Source organism: Ischnura elegans, unplaced genomic scaffold (genome assembly GCF_921293095.1).
Source record: "Ischnura elegans unplaced genomic scaffold, ioIscEleg1.1, whole genome shotgun sequence".
Classification (NCBI taxonomy): domain Eukaryota; kingdom Metazoa; phylum Arthropoda; class Insecta; order Odonata; family Coenagrionidae; genus Ischnura; species Ischnura elegans.
The window spans coordinates 15941-35421 of record NW_025791687.1 but is presented as its reverse complement, the minus strand read 5'-3'; the positions used below and the strand labels follow the sequence as shown (position 1 = coordinate 35421).

Below are 19481 nucleotides of genomic sequence, written 5' to 3'. Positions count from 1 at the left end.
CACTGTGCACTGTTTGAAATGTTGACGAAAGAGTGGAAGGAAGAATATTTTTCGCTAATTTTTTCCTTAGCAACGGATTGCTGGTTTCACATTAGTGAATACGGAATAATTAAATGGAAGTGTTTAGCGTGTTATATCGTCGTCCTTAAATTTGCATGAGTGAAGTGATTTTAATTGGCAGATCTTGATTAGTAATACGTGTCAATGCTAAGTCTAGCAAGTGCAATGAAAGAACAATTAACGATGTTGACGATTACACGTCCCATTCCTACCGTCAGGCGTCGTTGGTTATTCTTAACGTTCCTTTCGTGGGAATGTAATTCCTTTTGTGCTATTTCATTTTTTCTTGGCAGCGGAATAACGTAAATATTAGGGCAGGGATATTATAACGTAAATAATTTGGGCAGTTTAATGGTAAGCTGTGATAACTTAACATGTGATTTTAAAAGCGAACTGTTAGCATAACGGAGCCCAAGGAATGTTATCGGACGTAGTAGAGGAATTACTTTTCAAACGTCAAAGGCAAACTCACAAACATTTCCCAGATTGTACTGCCTCTTTCAGTAATTCCTGATTGCTACATCATTTCCTTCGCCATACGAATGTTAACAGTGACATCCGTACTTGATATATTGGTTTAAAATCGCTTGGAAATCGTCGAAAACCACGTAAGACTCTGCATCATGAGGTACGTTTTGGTGGATATTTTGAGGTACAAGAGTACTCTATATTCCAATTATGCAAATGTTCACCACATTGCGCTTGAATCTTGGCTTAATTTACGATATTATATGCGACTTTAAGGCGGGGATTTGGTCGTTCGATGTGCCATTGTTGTGGAGAACATTAATAGTTCACGACCAATGACAATCGATGGTTCATTAGGTATGGCAAGGATTCGCATTTTGCCGCTGCGTTGCGAATAATTATCCCAATTGCTTTCCCACGCGCGATTCCTAATTCCCAACAGCGATGCGCGCAGTGGACTGCTGGAGGTTCCCCCCGCACCATCTAGCGGCCGAATCTGTATTACCACTCGATCGCTCTTGCTGCGGCAGCTGTAGTGAGAAGACGTCGCGAGTAACTAATATCAGTGATAATTGTATAATGTTTATCAGCTGTAACTGACATAACGCCGGTTCTGTAGTGTTCTTTGTGACGCTTGGCAATCGTGAGGAAAGGATTGAAAGTGTTTGTGTCGCTGGATGCATAGGAAAAGTTAGTTAAATGTACGGGAATGAAGTGTGTTGACAACAGCGATTGTGATCTACAGCCGAAGAGCCGAGTAAGTACGCTGTTACTTATTTTTCTACTTTTTACATTCATAATCGTTGTCTGTGTTATTCCTTGGCTTTCTCTTTTGTGTAGAAAAGTGAACTGTGATGTGATTAATACACTGTTTGACGATGATGACGGTTGATTGATCCCAGCGTTTAATTGTGCATCGTAAGAAAACATAAATTAGTCGTGGCGTCCTTAATTGTTACAAGTTGAGTGAATCGTGGCATAATTTAAAAGTGTTTGCCTTTGAATGTGCTAAGACGTTGATGGTTTTCCCTTGCACTTTGTATCTTAGGCACTGTGCACTGTTTGAAATGTTGACGAAGGAGTTGAAGGAAGAACATTTTTCGCGAATTCCTTAGCAACGGATTGTTTGGTTTCACAAAATTTATTACGGAATATTTTAATGGAAGTGTTTACGGTGTTACATCGTGGTCGTATACTCTGTATGTGTGAAGTTATGTACATTGGCAGATCCGGATTAATAATAAGTGTAATGCTATGTATTTGGACTGCTGTTATGAAATCAGTCAGCGATGTCGAATAGTGCACACCGCATTTCCAATGTCAGCCGGCGTTGATTATTGTTAACGTGCCTTTCGTCCGAATATAATTCCTTGTGTGATATTTCATAACTTCTTCGCAGCGGAACTACATAATTAATTAGGGCAACGATAACATTCCATGGTAATGCTGTGTTGATTTGACATGTGACTTGAAAAGCGTAGTGTTAGCATCACGGAGGCCAAAAGAATTTTATCGGATATGGAAAAGGAATTAATTGTAAAACGTCAAATCACAAACGTTTCCTCAGACTCGTGAAATTGGAGACCAGCAAAACGCCATTGTCATATGATTGAATGGAAACCGTGAAATGTTGTAAGTAGCGGCACTCATACGCAAGTTTATTTGTGATTTTGCAAAATTATGTTCATCGTTGGTTATCGGAAATGTGGGAACGCATTGTGCAAAGCGTCGAAGACTATTTTAAGTCCTCGACACTCATTTTCGCACACCGCATGTGTTATGATTTTCGGGAAAAAATGTAAACTGTGCTCTTTCAATGCGTTACTGATTGTTACGAGGTAACCGTAGGGGATCGAAATTTCAAAAGCTTTCGCCATGGGTGATAATTACTCGATGTCATTACATCAAACTTTTTAATCGCTGGTCTTTCCCGGGAAAGGGAATGAGAAATGTGATTGTTGACGTGCTAATTATCCTTAGCAACCGGGTGTTTGCTGGTTTCATTGCTGTTGTTTTCAATTGTTTGAACAAGTACTAACGCTGAAGTTGTTGCACCGATTTGCGTGTGGGAAGTGTACCACTACTAATTGCTTGCATTGAAAAATTCTTATTGTTGCGAATTAAGTATCGATAGTAAGTATCGTACGTTTGCGTTTCATTGTCTTTGATAGGCCGTCGAAATTGTGCTTCGTAGGACGTCGTGCGTTTGATGAGTAACTGTTACAATAAATCTGTAATTGAATTGATGTAATGAATCGTTCACGAAACAACTCCGCGATTAATATATTTCTCGAATGCATCTGCAAGCTTTGTCCGTTTAACCGATTGCAAGCGTGCCATTACAACGTAAACGAGACATAATGAAAGAAAGAAATTGCGTCCTTCATGTTCCGGGAGCACAATTTTATCCATCGCATGACACGCAAGTTCGGACGGCAGCATTTTGTTTTGCTTTTCTCCAGGCTCGACACCCCCGATACCGGCTGCCTAGTCAGTGTGCGTGTCGAGACTTGCAGGAACTCAATTCGTATGGGAGTGGAAGTGGTCCGCTAGTTTTGAACGCGAAAATGAAATGCGATACGCCGAGCGACGCTCGGTGGTCGGCAGTTAATAGCATTGCCCGGATTTAATTTCCTTCAGTCAAAATTAACATTCACCAACGATGAGAAATGAGAGAAATGTGCAGGTTTACAATGATGTGTTCATAGATTGAATTTAAAAGTGATTTTACGTGCGAAACGGACGCAAGCTTTGCGTCTTCGGACGAAAAGGCTATGTGCCATTGCTGTCATTAATAGCAATTGTTCGAGACAGTCAAGATCCGAGGACTCGACAGCGTATGCATTGGCATTGTTGACCTCGGTCGTAAACAATAGCCCGGGTGCGCTCTCCCTCGGGGGATCGAACGTTCAAACTTGTGTTTGCACGCGCCCGGCGAGGCAGGCACCGGACTGCGGAGTGGCCTCCCTCGCACCATCTAGCGGCAGCGCGTGTTACTTTTTGAGCACTCACGATGCAATACTTGTCCCGGGATGCGGATGACGAGATTAATTATTACATTGTTGCAAGTTTGTCAGTGACAGCTGACATTACGTCGTTTGTATCTTCCACCTTTTGACGCTACACACGTGTAAGAAAAGGAATGATGAATGATCAATAGCCGATCCGGTTAATGAAGGGAATCGCACGTAGCAGGGTTTTAATTATTACGCTATGAATTAATTTTCGTTTCCAGAAAATCTAAAAGGAGAATACTAATCGTTGAAAGCATTTCACAAATTGACCTTCGTCTTCTTTTTTTAAAGAATTTTTCTCGGCATTTTCTGGCAATGCATAGCTCGTGGTAGCTGAGTTAAAATATTTTTTTAAGTTTAATAGTTGCCAGTTTCCCGCAGTAGTCGGATGTGCTTTAGTGTCTCTCAATTCCGTTATTTCATGTACTCGATATTTGAAAATGTGTTTCTGAAAAATGTCTGTAGCAACGGTGTGCTTGTTACTGTAATGGCGATTTCTTTCAGCTCCCATCGCTTAGTAAATGTCGCCTGTTGTTGTGTCAACTGTTTCATGATCGAAATTATTTTGGGTATGCATTCAATTTTAAAAATGGATTCGCTGGAAATGGAGCATTATGGAATGCAGACAGGAAAAGCAGTTCTCTCAAGGAATAATTTCGAGAAGTATATTGTTCGGCGTTACATTACTTTATTTAAATTTTCCGGGCTTGACTGTTTTAAGCGCGGTTTCTCTATGAATGACATAACGAATGTATCAACCTAGGAACAGAAATATATTATCCAAGAGTGGTGAATAAAAAAGTTATATCGATCGTTCGTGGAACAATATAATTTTCGCTGTAATCACCGACGTTTCCTTCATGAGATGTCATTTACTACACTTACGGAATTTACTCGAGCGATATGATTTTTTTCAGTATGTACGATGTGAGTAACTTACGTGTAGAATACGGAAGGAATGGTATGGGCCTAAGAAATGGCATGGACTGCACAAAGGCAGCGTTCTGCGCGATAAGGAAAAGTTAACTGGGAAAACTGAAGTGGCGTGTTTCAATCGTTTCACTTGAAGGAAGTGGGAGTACTGCCATTTCACGCGAAAGAAAATGCAATGCACATCCTTCAACGCATGCATGTGGTGAATAACTTGTAATTAGTTATCATAAGGATAGGGGAAAAAAATAAAAAGTGATACCAACAGCACCCGGTGTTCCCAGGCGGTCACCCATCCAAGTACTATCCGGGCCCGACGTTGCTTAACTTCGGTGATCGGACGAGAACCGGTGTATTCAACGTGGTATGGCCGTTGGCGAAGATATGTATGGCTTTTGAAGAATGTTATACTCATTCGGTGATTAGATTCGATAGTTCACTATCTGACTTTGTAACAATTTGGAGTGAAATGTCATACAGGAATGAAATTGAGCATCAACGGCGCATAAAAAATTTCCATTTCAAAAGTATCAGTTTCGGAAATGGATCTGTAAGAGTTAGTTTTCATAAATGTTGCGGAAAGGAAGACAGCTGAAGCGCGGACCTCCCGTGACAAAGTAGAGGCTTTCGAAGATGGATTGCAATGGGCTGCCAACGTGGAATATGGAGTGAACTGAAAATGATGGAATAACGGACAAACGGTTTGACGTAAGAGAAACAGTCCCACCAGTTTTCTGAGTTACAAAGTGCCTTTTGTTGTCATAACAAGGAAATAACGTTAACGATCGTCTCGTGCGGCTGCAAGTAGACAAAATTTGAACGCACTGGACGGATTGTCATGCAACGAGGAACTGTGGAGACGTTACGGAGGACTTTACATATAGCGATAGTAGAAATTCATGTACGCGATAGAGGGAAAGGAAAAACATCTGCCATGAAGATAAGGAAAGAGAAAATAATGTTGCATAAATTATTAATTTGTGGGAACATTGTATCTGTTATGCTCGTGGAAAAACGATTTTTGAACTTGAACATTTGAGAGAGCCCGGAGACACCGTCACACTTCGCTTTGACAATGCGACGCCAACAATCACCGACTGTTGGAATGAAATAACTGATGAATGATCAACAATCTGTTGCTATGGCAACCAAGGAGTAATCATAACAATTAGGACCTTCTGAGCACTGAAAATGAGATATGGACTACCGTTGTGAATTTTAAAGTGGAACTTCGTTTTTGTCGTTGAAGTAAGCAATGGAAACATCACACTGAATGATGTAGGGCCCTAAAAAGGGCCGTTGGGGCGCTACCAAGTAATTTACTTGGAGCTGGTGTACTTGGTCACAGCCTTGGTGCCCTCAGACACGGCGTGCTTGGCCAGTTCACCGGGGAGCAGGAGCCTGACGGCGGTCTGCACCTCCCTGGAGGTGATGGTGGAGCGCTTGTTGTAATGAGCGAGACGGGAAGCCTCGGCGGCGATCCTCTCGAAGATGTCGTTGACGAAGGAGTTCATGATGTTCATGGCCTTGGAGGAGATACCGGTGTCAGGGTGGACCTGCTTCAAGACCTTGTAGATGTAGATTGCGTAGCTCTCCTTCCTCCTGCGCTTCTTCTTCTTGTCTCCCTTGGAGATGTTCTTCTGGGCCTTGCCGGCCTTCTTGGCAGCCTTTCCGCTAGTCTTGGGTGGCATGTTGGTACCAACGTTGCGTAGCAGCGAGAATGAAAATTTTAATATCATTGGAATGACCGCGCCGTAGGCGCGAACTTGACAGCTGTGCCGGTGAGATGTTTCTCACCCTAACCAGCCAGTTAACAAATGAAAGCAGTAAATGGCGTGCGTGTATCGTTGTCGGTGTAGTGATTTGTTCGCGAGAAAGAGAAACTTAAAATTAGACTAAACTTAGACGATTACACTGTAATCTGAACAATAATATTTTACATGACATGAAATTGAGAAAGCGATGTGACAATATTTACCTAGATTTTTTTTTCTTTTTCTCCTGCAGTGGCTTAATTCTTTTATGTATATTTTTTTTTTTAAGATATTTTTTTATAAACATATATATATTTTTTTTTTCGATTTTTTCTAGTACAATGTGTACTTTCTTTTGTCATTTTTTTGATTGGATATAATTTTTTCTTTATTATTCTTTTTTTTTATGTTTTTTTTTTTAAAATAGTTTATATATATTTTTTTTCAGGATTATTTTTTTTACCACTGCAGTATATACATTTTCTTTGGGCATATGCATACTAGAGTTTTATGAGGGAGAGCCAGTTATTGACAGTTGGCTGTGGAACAAATACATATAAATGCAGTTACGGAATGAGTTCATAATTAATTAAAGTACCTAAAGATTAGTAATAGATGTCGGTCTAAAGCTAAAAGATCTGCAAGAAGATAGGAAAGACTCATAGGAGAGTGATTTGGTGAGGCAGTGTATACTTTGTCGGGATACTTGGGTCGTAATCCCATATGTCTGTAAGTAGTGTGTTATTCGTGCTCTTCAGCCTGGACTTGAAATTATTGACAAGGGCGGAAATGAAGTCGTTCATAGTGGGAATGTTGTGAGCGGAGAGGACGTCGGACATACGAATAAGACGACTGATACGGAGAAGATGCCGGAGAGACTTATTTTGAAAAGTTTCCAGTTTCTGACGGATGCTCTTATTTTTCGCATAGATCTCACACGCGTACAGTACAATTGGGCGAACAATTGATTTATACAATCTGGCTATTGACTGATGGGAAAGGGGAGAGGTGGGGGAGCAGAGGCAAGAGATTGCCTGTCGGACTCCGATGGCTTTGGAGATAACGGATCGTAGGTGGTGGGTAAAGGTAAGCTTGCCGTCAAGAATGACGCCGAGAAATTTGTGCGTGGTAGCTCTTGGAATCTTCAGCTTGTTGATGTGTAGTGTGGTTTGCGGGATGTGTTTACGTCGGCGTGAAAAGTGTAGGTGAGTGCTTTTTGTTGCGTTTATAGTGATTTTCCAGGTTTTTGTCCAAGTATGAATAAGGTTTAAATGTCTATTGAGTTTTCTGATGTTTGCGTCTCCTGTACGAGACGACGCTGCTATGGCAGTGTCGTCAGCGTACATGTGTAGTGATGTTTTAGGTGTACTTGGCATGTCGTTGACGTAAAGTGTGAATAGCAGCGGACTCAGCAATGAGCCCTGTGGAACGCCAGCTTCCATAGGCCTAAGGGAAGAGTTGACCATACCTTCGGCGACACAGAATTTTCTATTGAGGAGGTAGTTGGCGAGGAAATGAATGTCGGAGGGAGGGAATTGGAGAAGGTTTAGTTTGTAGAGGAGTCCCTTGTGCCATACTCTATCAAATGCACGCGCAACATCAAGGAATACCGCGTCCGTCGTGTGTCCTCTATTGTATGCATGGCTTATTTTCTCCACCAATCTCAGGATTTGGTGAGTAGCCGACATTTTACGTCGAAAGCCGAGTTGGTCTGGACGAATAATTTTTTTCTGAGTGACAAAGGATTCCAGTTTTGCCAGGATAAGAGCTTCAAATGCTTTGGATAAATTGGACAGCAGGGAAATAGGTCGGCTGTTGCCTGGGATTTTTGGATCTTTTCCAGTTTTTGGTATTAAGATTACTCTCGCGTGTTTCCATTTTGAGGGGAAATGGGAGAGGGAGTAGATGTGGTTGAAGAGATTAGAAAGGAGAGCATTGAAGTGGTTGCTGCGGCTGGCAAATCGCAACTGGAGGTTAGTTATTTGATCTAGGCCGGGGGCCTTTTTGGCAGGGAGAGTGGCAAGAATAGTACGGACCGATGAAGGGGAGGAAATCAGAATGTTATTGTCAGATGCTGGAAGGCGATCACAAAACCAATTTACTTTGAATTCAATGGGAGAACGTGTGGAGTCTAATGAAGTGACTGTTTGTAAGTGATCAGCTTGGAGTTCTACTTTAACTTCGGGATCAAAGATTAGGCCTTGGTCTGTGGAGATTGGAACGTGTGGATTTTTTTGTTTATTTTTTAGGCCTTTGATTGTTCTCCAGATTGGTAAAGAATCGTGGAGTGAGTTGTCTGAGTTTTCTGGTTTTTGGTTTTCAAAAGTAAGTTTGGAGATATGATTTTCCCAGTATTGTTGGTTGAGTTTAACTATGGACGTTTTGACGGAGTTGGCAAGTTTGTTATATGCTGCTTTGTCGATTTTGCTTCGGGACTGTTGCCAGACACGACGAGCGGCGTTGCGGCGCTTGATAAGTGACACTAGATACTCGGGGAATCTGCGGGCTTTTTGGACACGGGCAGGAAAGGACTTGGTGGCGCGCTCTTTGGCAGAATTGAGAGCGGTGGTAATGAGTTCAGTTCTGTTCTCGATTGCTTCGGGGGAGGGATCGGAGATGAGAGGTTGGCCCTCGAGAGACTGGTCGAGAACTGAGAGGAATTTATCCCAGTCGGTAACAGCAACAGAACGAGGCGGAGAATTTAATTTAGAGAGAGAGAGTGAGAAGAGTAAAGGCATATGATCAGAAGTGAAAGAATAAACGATTGACGGATTGAAAAGAAAGGGAAGGTTGAAAGAAATACCGAAATCTATTACGTCACACGAGCGTGGGGCGTAATGAGACGGTTGTAAAGGAGCGAGAATGGCGAAATCCTTTTTGCGGATGAAAGAGTGGAGAGTTTTACCGTTCGCGTTCGTTCTGTTGCTGTTCCAACTAGGGTGTTTGCAATTCCAGTCACCGAAGAACAGCCCATTAGGACTAGCAGAAAACAGGCGCTCAAGGGACTCAATGGTGATACGTTTGCTTGGCATGTGGTATACAGAGTAGATGTTGAGGGGACCGGCTTTAGTGTTGATTTGAACTCCAAGAGCTTCGAAAACTTCGGGGTTGGGAGAATTGAGAAGGGAATGGGTAAGGTTTTTGCTGACTAGAACTGACACTCCTCCGCCCCTGGTGATGCGGTCCAATCTGTATATGTGATAGTGTGGTGAATAAAAAGAATGATGCGGTTTCAAGTGGGTTTCTTGCAAAAGGATTATGTCTATGTTGTTGTCTACGGCATATTGAAAGAGTTCGTGTTTTTTATTCAATATGCCGTTGCAGTTCCATGAAATGACTTTAAGCTCGTTAGTTTGCGTGAAGTGCGTATTCATTGTCCGGATTGGAGAAGCATCAGTTCCTTGAGAAGAAAGATTTTCTTCTCATTGTCGGAGGTGAAAGAGGAAAGGGAAGACATGATTCCAGTGAACCAGGTGAGTAGATCACTGTTTTCATTGGCTGCTGGAGTAGACGGAGCGGAAGGTTGAGGCTGGGAAGCGAGAGAAGGATATTCGGAATTGGAGTTGACATTGACAGTGGCGGCGAACGAACGAGTAAGAGGCGGAGGAGGGGTGGGAGTTTGGTTGTTGGCAGTCTTGCGGCGCGCAAAGAAGGCAGCCTTGGCTTCCTTATACTTCTCGCAGCCGCGGAAGGTGGCAGGATGCGGACCGTCGCATAAAGCGCATTTAGCCGGTAAGGAAGTTGGCTTGGTGCATTCACGCCAGTAGTGGTTGAGTCCACATTTGTGGCAGCGGACTGGCATTGCGCAGTGATTTTTGGAGTGACCGAATCCCTGACAGCGATGACATTGCAGAGGTTGTGCCGGTTTTCTGTAATCACTCATGGTGACACTTAGGCCAGTGACGTATTTAACTGCCATGAAAAGGGTGGCATTTATTGTTGGTTCAGTGGTGACATGGCAGACATTGGTTCTATAGCGTTTTACGGAATTGTCTCCGTTTTTCCGCTGAGCGGGGGAAGGGCGGGTGGATGTAATGCGGGTAACGGATAGCACAGGAAAGCCTTGGTTCTGGAGATCTTTTAAAATCCGTTCGTCCGCCACTGACGGGAAGACGCCACGCAAAGCAAATTCTCGGCGCTTGTTCTCGGCTAGTTGGTAGGTGGAGAAAGGGATTTCGAGTTCAGTCAAAGCGGATTTAGTATTGACGAAGTCGTCGATGGAGTGACACTTGATTATCGCCGAATTCAAACCGGTCGCGTGTGAGATCGGTGGCGAGGAGCAGATTGAATTGATTTTTGAATGTATTTCCGGCCATCTTTCCGTATTAGCAATCTTGATCGGGGGAATTTTGGGAAGTCTAGGAGCAGTAGATGAAGCAGGTTGTGCACTTGGCGGATTCGGCTCTGATGGAGCGTTATCGGAAGAAGGTTCTGTTGAAAGAATTTCATACTGATTCGAAATCGGAACGGTTGCGGAATAGGAATGTTTATTAGTATCTTTTTTTGACTTTTTTTTTGAAATCATTGGCGTAACAGTGCGTGATTGGTTGACATTTTTTGTCCGAATGTAGACTGGGGGAACTTTTGGCGCAGAATCGTCCAGGCTGTTACAAGTGGTAGAGTGCTGGCTGGCAGGGGGAGATTTTCCTAATGGGGCCGACGATACGGAGAAGTTGTCGTCGGCGTCTGATGAGGAGCCGTCGTTAATGGAGTATCTTTTGATGCGCCGGAGGGCTCTGGTGAGCACTCCCGCAGCTCTCTCGGATCTCGTCGCAAGTTTGTCAGAAATGGCGCGAAGTTCGGCTAGAATTCGCTCTGTTTCGGGATCTTCCGGCGCCTCGGGTTCCGAGAGGGAGCCCTTGGCGGCGGAGTTGGCCGCCATAGCGGCCTTCTTGACGCGGGAGGGCAGGGGAGGGGCCTATTACCCTGACGTGGGGACCCGGCCGTTTCCCCCGGGCGGTGCTATGAGCGATACTAGCGGCTCAGAATGCCCGGGGTAGCGGCCGAGAACGACCGGGGATGGTCACCAGTGCAGCAGGGGGCGACACCCGGAAGTGATAACCGCAGTGGCCGAGTTTGAAAATTAGGGACAAACTCGGCCAACCGCGGCCCACCGGTTGGTCCCTGAAGGTGACGGAAGGGGAATGGAGTCCGGAAAAAGGTCCTCTTTAGGGCCTCTCTGATGTTGTCCGGCGTGACCGCAAGCTTCTAGGGCGATTTTTTTTCCAAGTTCCGAAAAGGTCCTCTTTAGGTCCTTCGGACCGGAGTTGGTGACGCTGCCTTCTCGTCCGCTGACGCGAGTCGAATGGCAAGGCCTCCTTGCTTGCCGGGGGTTGGCCGGACGACGCTGAAGGCGTCCTCGACGGCCCGGGCGGCGGTTGCCGCGCCTCAAGCGGTGACGCGTGTCCCTCGATGCCGATGAGGTCCCTCGTTGGCGGCGTGCCGCGTCTAAGTCACCAAGCCGTGACCAAGTAAGCAATGGAGAAAACCAAGCAAGCAATGGAGCGACCCAACAGCAATGGAGAAATCATTCAGAGAATGAGATGTCGGAATGAAAATTTTTGGCTAGATTTTTATTATATGCCGTGAAGTCGGGACTCGCCGACACCGGATTGGTCGAGTAGACGGAGCAGTCGGCCAGCGGCAGGCCATAAAATGTATAAGCCACACAGACACGGTTCTAATCAACATTTCGTCGAGAGGTCTACACCGTACCGCCGAAAGCAACTCGATTCAACATGTCTGGACGCGGAAAAGGAGGCAAAGTCAAGGGAAAGTCCAAGTCCCGTTCCAGCAGGGCCGGACTTCAGTTCCCCGTGGGACGTATCCACCGTCTGCTCCGCAAGGGCAACTACGCCGAGCGCGTTGGTGCCGGTGCCCCCGTGTACCTCGCCGCCGTCATGGAGTACCTGGCCGCCGAAGTCCTGGAATTGGCAGGCAACGCTGCCCGTGACAACAAGAAGACGAGGATCATTCCCCGTCATCTTCAGCTGGCCATCCGCAACGACGAGGAGTTGAACAAGCTCCTGTCTGGCGTCACCATCGCCCAGGGTGGTGTCTTGCCCAACATCCAGGCCGTGCTTCTGCCCAAGAAGACCGAGAAGAAGGCTTAAGCGTTCTCTTCTTACGAAGAGAATAAAAAAATGGTCCTTTTTAGGACCGCAAACCATCTAGGTCTGTCAGTCTTACGACTATGTCAAAGAATTTGGTACTCTTCCCAGAATGTGCACATAAAAAGTCTAGAAATTACTTTCTGTTTCTCTGGTGGAGAGGTCGTGGATCGAGTTGTCAAGTGGTTATAAAATTTGAAAATTATAACATAATAGAACGATAGCAAGTGTGACGAAAGCATACCAACAGAGTTAGAGAAACTGTGATGATGAATGAATAGTAATTAAGGGATTAGTATTATGATGGGGGAAAAACATGTTGCAATACCATAGCTTCGCCTTGTAAAAGGAACATTTGAATGGATATCCAAAAAGTCCGAATGCTATGTAGCAGTTTGAAAATATGTTGGCAGCAGTGCGTTTCTAAGCAACAGATAGGCGATGTATAACAATGTGTCATAGTCACCGCATTCGGTCGAAGAATTGTTTGAAAATCGACGAAGGCGTTTGGTCGTTGCTAAGTAACACTATCAATGGACGACATTGTTAACGGCTTGTGCCGCTGTAAAATGTAACAATAACTACCGGAAATAGAACACTTAGTGACCATTATTGTTGAAGTCGGTAATATGGGTTGGATTAAGAAATAGAAACAAATTGATCGTCCCTCAGCAGTTTACTCAATCAACTTTCAATATGAATGAAAGTATTTGGTTTACTAGCATAATAGTAACTTGTCATGTGACAATTCCATCAATTTTTTTTTTCTTTACTCAACCAGTACCTTAGTTCTCATGTATTATCGATGACATCACATTTCTGTGATTGCGACGAGTGTAAGCAATGGCAAATAATATCCTGCATGTTCTATGGTCCTGAAAAGGACCTTTGTTATTCGATGATGCTGCAGCTGCCAGATGTAATGGGCTGCTGCCGCGATGGAAATCTAACCACCGAATCCGTACAGGGTGCGTCCCTGGCGCTTGAGGGCGTACACGACGTCCATGGCGGTCACGGTCTTCCTCTTGGCGTGTTCGGTGTAGGTGACGGCGTCACGGATCACGTTCTCAAGGAACACCTTGAGGACACCGCGGGTCTCCTCGTAGATGAGTCCGGAGATACGCTTGACACCTCCGCGGCGGGCCAGACGGCGAATGGCCGGCTTGGTGATGCCCTGGATGTTGTCGCGAAGAACCTTGCGATGACGCTTGGCGCCTCCTTTCCCCAAGCCTTTTCCTCCCTTGCCTCGTCCGGTCATGTTGCTGCTGTCTCGGTGAGAGAATCGTGCTTGCTTGACTTTCGGCTTTCCATTTTATAACGTCTTTCGACGGTCTCGCACTCTCAGCCAATCACATTTCGGCACATGTAAGAGTCTACACACTCATGCCAATATATTGGGTCGAGAAATCGGCCGCTTCAGTTACTTTCCCGACAGGAAAATGGCACGTACCAAGCAGACAGCCCGTAAGTCGACCGGAGGCAAAGCCCCCAGGAAGCAGCTGGCCACCAAGGCCGCTCGCAAGAGCGCGCCGGCCACCGGTGGAGTGAAGAAGCCCCACAGGTATCGCCCAGGTACCGTGGCCCTCCGAGAGATCAGGAGATACCAGAAGAGCACCGAGCTTCTGATCCGCAAGCTGCCCTTCCAGCGCCTGGTCCGTGAGATCGCCCAGGACTTCAAGACCGACCTCCGCTTCCAGAGCTCCGCCGTCATGGCTTTGCAGGAGGCGTCCGAGGCCTACCTCGTGGGTCTTTTCGAGGACACCAACCTGTGCGCCATCCACGCCAAGCGCGTCACCATCATGCCAAAGGACATCCAGCTGGCACGCCGTATCCGCGGAGAGCGCGCTTAGATCGTCGTCGCTGTCGACTTCTTGTCGGCACAAAAACAAAAGTCCTTTTCAGGACTAGACGTCATACAGACGATTGTTTCCCATTGCTTTCATCGACGAGAATGAAATAATATTTCATAAAGAAAAGCTGAAAGAGAATGAAAAAATAATAAAGTTGTAATTAATGATAATTATAATTAACTAATGAAAAATAGTATAGAAAAATACTGGAAGGTATGAATATAACTTATGAAAAGATGTTTTTTTGCAGATGGAGTGCTTGGCATCCTGGCAGTTTCCTGACGGAAAATGTTATCTTTACAGAATGGCAATTTAAATTTCATAAGTAACGGAAATTTCGAAGTTCTTTCAGAATAACAAAGTCAGGAGTACACTCAATCGTTTATCGAGTTACGACAATGTAGGCATCTCTCGAACTCAAAAAATGTCGTCAGGAGATGTTGCCATGCGCGACGATTGTTTTCCGCCAGCAGTTTTGTCACGGAAAATACTAATGCAACAATGACATTCGCCAAGATTTCATTGTTTTCAACAATCGACCGTCTTGGTTGCAAATATGTGAAACGCAAATACTTCATTCTTTTGAGCAATCAGGCTTTCTGCTGCAGCAGACGTCTCTTTCGAAACTTAGGTTCATAGGTAAATTTTTACTGCCAAAAAATTATCTGACAACCTTCAATGGAAGGTGCATTAATTTGACGTAAAATTAGCGGTTTTGTAGAAGGAATATTGTCCATCTACTCATTTCCTTCAATGGGTAAGGTTTGAAACTTTATTGGGTAAGGTGAAGGAGTTTGGAATTTTGTTTTAAGCATGGAAAATAGTCATCTGTATGACTTGATGGCCCTTAAGAGGGCCTAAATTGAACTTCGCGTACATCGAAGTTCGGTGAACCTGCGAGGTTCGGTCGCTCACTTCTTCTTGGGGGCGGCGGCGGCCTTCTTTGCTGCCGCGGGCTTGGGCTTGGTGGGCGTCTTCTTGGGCTTGGGCGCCTTGGGCTTGGTGGGCGCCTTCTTTGCCTTCGATGGGGACTTTGCTGCCTTCGCCGCTGGCTTGGCTGCTGCGGGCTTCTTCTTGGGCTTGTCTGCTTTCTTTGCCTTCTTCGCAGGAGGCGCGGACTTGGAGCGCTCCTTGGGCGCGGACCGCTTGGTGGCAGCCTTCTCCTTCTTCGCGGGCTTCGGCTTCTTGGCCGCGGCGGTCTTCTTGGCTGCGGTCTTCTTCGCCTTGGCTGCAGCGGGTGCAGCCTTGTCCTTCAGCGTGGTGGAGCTCAGCTTGAAGGACCCCGACGCTCCCTTGCCCTTGGTCTGTACGAGTGTGCCGGAGGTGACGGCGGACTTGAGGTACTTCTTGATGAAGGGGGAGAGCTTCTCGGCGTCGACCTTGTAGGAGGCGGCGATGTACTTCTTGATGGCCTGGAGGGAGGAGCCGCCGCGTTCCTTGAGGCTCTTGACGGCGTTGTTGACCATCTCGGAGGTCGGTGGATGGGAGGGCTTTGCGCGGGCCTTCTTGGAGGCGGCGCCCTTGCTGGCCTTCTTGGATGCTGCGGAGGCGGCGGGCAGGGGCTTGACGGCTGCGGTGCCGGACGGCTGGGCCGCCGGGGGCGCTGCTGCGGCTGCTGCGGTAGCGTCTGCCATGGTCTCGGACGAGAGGTATGAAGCTCTCGCTCTGTATTGACGGCAAAACTTGCCGCCTTCTGTCAACTGCTCAGCACACACCTGGGCTCTTCAGTCGATGGGCACTTCAGGAAGCAAAAAAAACGCGAAATTTTTCACGTTACTCCGACTCTGGACTATCGTACCATTTCGGAGACTGCTCGGGCGGAGGCGCCTGCGATGCGTTCACCGCCGCTCGGAAGGCGGCAGCGGTTGGTCTTCTTTTCGTCCCGTTCCGGCGCGCGGGCGGCGAAATTTGTCCCATGGCATCACTTGGTATGCAGAAACATGTCGGATCTCGCTGTTAGTCGAATTTGCTGAGGATTCGAGGAATTCTTGCGTGCGTAGCTGGAAGAGTTCTTCGAGCGGAAGTAGGTTGGAGATAGCCCAGAGCGCGTTGTTATGCGGCATGACGCCAAGGCGGAGTGCTGATCGAAGGCATTTTCGATCCGCGACGCAGAGGATGTGCTTAGCGGCCTTGGAGGCGAGTCCGCTCCATGCCGGCGCGGCGTATTCTATGATGGGCCTGAGAATCATCTGATGCAGCAGAACTCGTCGTCGGAGCGGCAATCTGGTGTTCCCAAGCATGGAAGCAAGTTGGATTCTTCGTGCGAGCATGATGGCGGCCTTGCGGCGGGCGTGAGGCAGCATCGTGAGGCGTCTATCCAAGAAGACGCCGAGGTAGAGTATGACGTCTTTCCATAACACTTCCGAAGCGCCGACGAGGAGTTCGCCGGGCTCCTTCCGCGCTCTGGAAAAAACGATCGCTTGTGTTTTCGCCTCGTTGACTGCCATACGCCAACGCTCGTACCACTCCACGAGATCGTCGGTCGCCCGTTGTAAATATTCGACAGCTTTGAACTGCCGCGACGATCTCGCGAGCAATGCCGCATCATCAGCATACAGCGCCGCCATCACGTTTGGTCCAAAGTCGCTTGGGAAATCAGCTGTAAAGATATTAAAAAGCAGCGGCGAGAGAACAGAGCCCTGCGGGACGCCTGCTCGAATTCGTCGCTGAGCCGATGTTGCCGGTCCCCACGCCACAGCGAAGGTCCTCTCCCGGAGCCAGGCCGCAATGATGCGTAGACACCACCGCGGAAAACCGAAGCATTTCAGCTTCCAGAGCAAGCCCTCGTGCCACACTTTATCAAATGCCTTACTAATATCGAAGAAGGCTCCCGCTGTGTGACGTTCACAGTTGAAGCCCTCAACGATAAAGTTTAGCAAACGTGCGACTTGATGTGTTGTCGAATGCTCGCCCCGGAAGCCGAACTGGTGATCCGGGAGAAGATCCAGCTCCTCCGTGATGCTGCGTAGATGCTGCAATAGGATGATTTCGAAGAGTTTTCCCATCGTGTTAAGGAGAGAAATCGGCCGATAATTCTCCAAGCGGCTGGGCGATTTTCCGGGTTTGGGTATGCAGATGACGCGAGCAGTCTTCCATTGGGATGGAAAATGGCCGATGGTGATGCACGCGTTCATGATGCAGAGCAAGACGAATGCCATTGAGCGCGGCATTGCACGCAAAGCCGCACCCGCGATGCCATCCGGTCCCGGAGCTTTTTTTGCTTTGGTTTTTTTAACCGCTTGGAGAAGTTCCGCTGCTGTGATGTCGGGCGATTTCTCTCCTTCGTCACGAAGTCGCCTCCTCGTCTTCTTTTCGGCCGAGATGCCGGCCGAAGGGTGAATGGCATGGGCTGCGCCGCGGCGAGAACAAAGGGAATTGTTCGCCGCGTTGGAGATCTCTGCTGAGTCGGAGTCCGTGGCTGCTGGGCTTGCACGTGCATGTTGTCGTGTTGTCCTCGGAAGGGAAAGGCAGGTGTGAGTGGAGTGGGAAGGAGGGGAGAGGTTGCGGCGAGAAGAAAGAAGTTCTTTCTCCGCCGATGCTATGTTTTCGTTCTCTGTCGGACTGCGTGAAGGGTTTGCAGCTGCGTGCGAGTCTTGCGCCGGCTGATGTAAGAGGCACGTGCCGGGGGGAAAAGTGGGAGGGCTGTGGGCGGCGGTGGCGGTGTCGGCGTCACAAAGGCAAAGGGCCGGTCGCTCGGGCCGACCCTTTGAAGTCCGCCGCGCTGGTTCTTCCGCAGCTGCCTGAGTAGGGAGATCTTCCTCAGTGTCGGAATTTTCCTCGTTTTCTTCCGTTGAAAGACCGCCAAGTCCTCTCCCCTCTCTGTGATGTATTGGAAGAGGCACGGGGCTTTGCAGCGGACAAGGAATGCCTGCTTTCGGTGCAATGGGCGTGAAGACGTTCTCAAGATATTCCGCCATGGCGTCTGCTTTCAATTGATGATTAAAAATCAAGCCGTTTTCCGTCCGCAATGGAGCTTCTTCCGCTGAAGTATTCCTTAATGCGCGAGCCATTTTCCAGAGCGAGCCATCATTGAGATCTAAAGATTGAATCTTCGAATCCCATGAAGTCATTCTGAAGTCCGTGATGGCGTCACGCACTCGGCGCCTGGCGTCGTTCAATCTTGCTTTGTCAGAATCAGCGCGGGTGCGGTGAAAGACGCGGCGAAGATAATTTTTCGTTCTGATGAGACAGCGAACAGGCAGCGGAAGAGCTAAATGATTCCAACTTCGGATGGTTTTTGACGGCACTGAAATATCAATCGCCTTTGTGATGATATTTGTCAGCGTCGCGACTTGCCGGTCGATGTTTTCCGGTGAATTGAGCGGGGTAAGTGGCAGGTGTTGTTCGATGCCCTTCGTCACCTCGCTGCGAAAAATCTCCCAATCGGCGCTGCTGTAATCTTTGATGATCTTCGGTGGAATTGTCACTGGACTTCGGCTTAGATGAAAGATGACCGGGATGTGATCGCTGTCCAATGCATGGATGGATTTCGCTGACAGCGCCGACGGGAGATTATGCAGCGCGATGTCAAGGACATCGCCATGCCCTTGCTCGCCGTAACGCGTGGGAGTACGCGGCCCGCTGATGTTGATATTTCGTTGATTAATGAATTGAAGCAGACGCCGCCCTTTCTGATTTTCATGCTGAGAGTGCCAAGCGGAATGCTTAGCGTTGTAGTCGCCCGCTGCGATCGTCCGGTCATCCGATGGAAATAAGGCGTCGATATCATCCGCGCGAATAGTTTTATTCGGCGGAGAATATGCGCTGATGAGTCGCAGCGGGCCGTCTTCCAGCTGAAGGGAAATGGCAGTGCATTCGATGGCAGTAGGGTGAATATCAAGAGTGAAGCGCTGCGCTTCAAGGTGATCCGCAATGATGATTGCCGTTCCGCCGCCGCTGCCTCTGCTGCGGTCGTCGCGGAACACCTTGAATCGCGGGATGTTCCACCGGCAGGCTGGGTTGAGGTGAGTCTCCTGTATCAGGGCAACATCGCATTTCTGTCGATTTAGAAATGCAATTAATTCCGCTGTCTTCCGCGCCACGGCGCCTCCCGCATTCCAAGAGACGATGGACAGATGTTTTGATGTGGGTTTATGGGCCATGACTGAGGGAGTGGAAAAGGCGCGGCAACTGCTCCATGGTCGCCGTCAGAAGCTGAAGATTGGCCTGCAGGTTGGCAGCAATCGCGGTCATCGTTTCTAAAAAGTGAGAGACTGTAAAATCATTAGAGTTCGCCGCGGGCGCGGCAAATGCTTGGGTTGCCTCTCGCGAGGCAGCAGCGGCTTGGAGGCGCTG

At 47.4% G+C, this 19481-nt stretch overlaps 5 protein-coding genes and 1 non-coding gene across 6 annotated transcripts; 2 read left to right on the top strand and 4 right to left on the bottom strand.

Moving 5' to 3' along the window:
• Positions 1-4731: 4731 nt before the first annotated feature.
• On the bottom strand, positions 4732-4850 carry LOC124173467. Its single transcript, XR_006868571.1, has one exon. It is a non-coding gene; the product is annotated as a 5S ribosomal RNA (ribosomal RNA).
• A 901-nt stretch (positions 4851-5751) lies between these two features.
• LOC124173461 (histone H2B-like) lies at positions 5752-6518 on the bottom strand. The gene has a single exon (XM_046552925.1). The coding sequence runs from the start codon at positions 6209-6211 to the stop codon at positions 5792-5794; it is 420 nt and encodes a 139-aa protein (XP_046408881.1). The 5' UTR covers positions 6212-6518; the 3' UTR covers positions 5752-5791.
• A 5282-nt stretch (positions 6519-11800) lies between these two features.
• On the top strand, positions 11801-12392 carry LOC124173465 (histone H2A). Its single transcript, XM_046552929.1, has one exon. It carries the CDS (start codon positions 11965-11967, stop codon positions 12337-12339), a length of 375 nt encoding a protein of 124 aa, XP_046408885.1. The 5' UTR covers positions 11801-11964; the 3' UTR covers positions 12340-12392.
• An 812-nt stretch (positions 12393-13204) lies between these two features.
• On the bottom strand, positions 13205-13614 carry LOC124173466 (histone H4). Its single transcript, XM_046552930.1, has one exon. It carries the CDS (start codon positions 13592-13594, stop codon positions 13283-13285), a length of 312 nt encoding a protein of 103 aa, XP_046408886.1. The 5' UTR covers positions 13595-13614; the 3' UTR covers positions 13205-13282.
• A 78-nt stretch (positions 13615-13692) lies between these two features.
• On the top strand, positions 13693-14245 carry LOC124173464 (histone H3). Its single transcript, XM_046552928.1, has one exon. The coding sequence runs from the start codon at positions 13776-13778 to the stop codon at positions 14184-14186; it is 411 nt and encodes a 136-aa protein (XP_046408884.1). The 5' UTR covers positions 13693-13775; the 3' UTR covers positions 14187-14245.
• Positions 14246-15026: 781 nt separating this feature from the next.
• On the bottom strand, positions 15027-15852 carry LOC124173463 (late histone H1-like). The gene has a single exon (XM_046552927.1). The coding sequence runs from the start codon at positions 15818-15820 to the stop codon at positions 15098-15100; it is 723 nt and encodes a 240-aa protein (XP_046408883.1). The 5' UTR covers positions 15821-15852; the 3' UTR covers positions 15027-15097.
• Positions 15853-19481: the final 3629 nt, after the last annotated feature.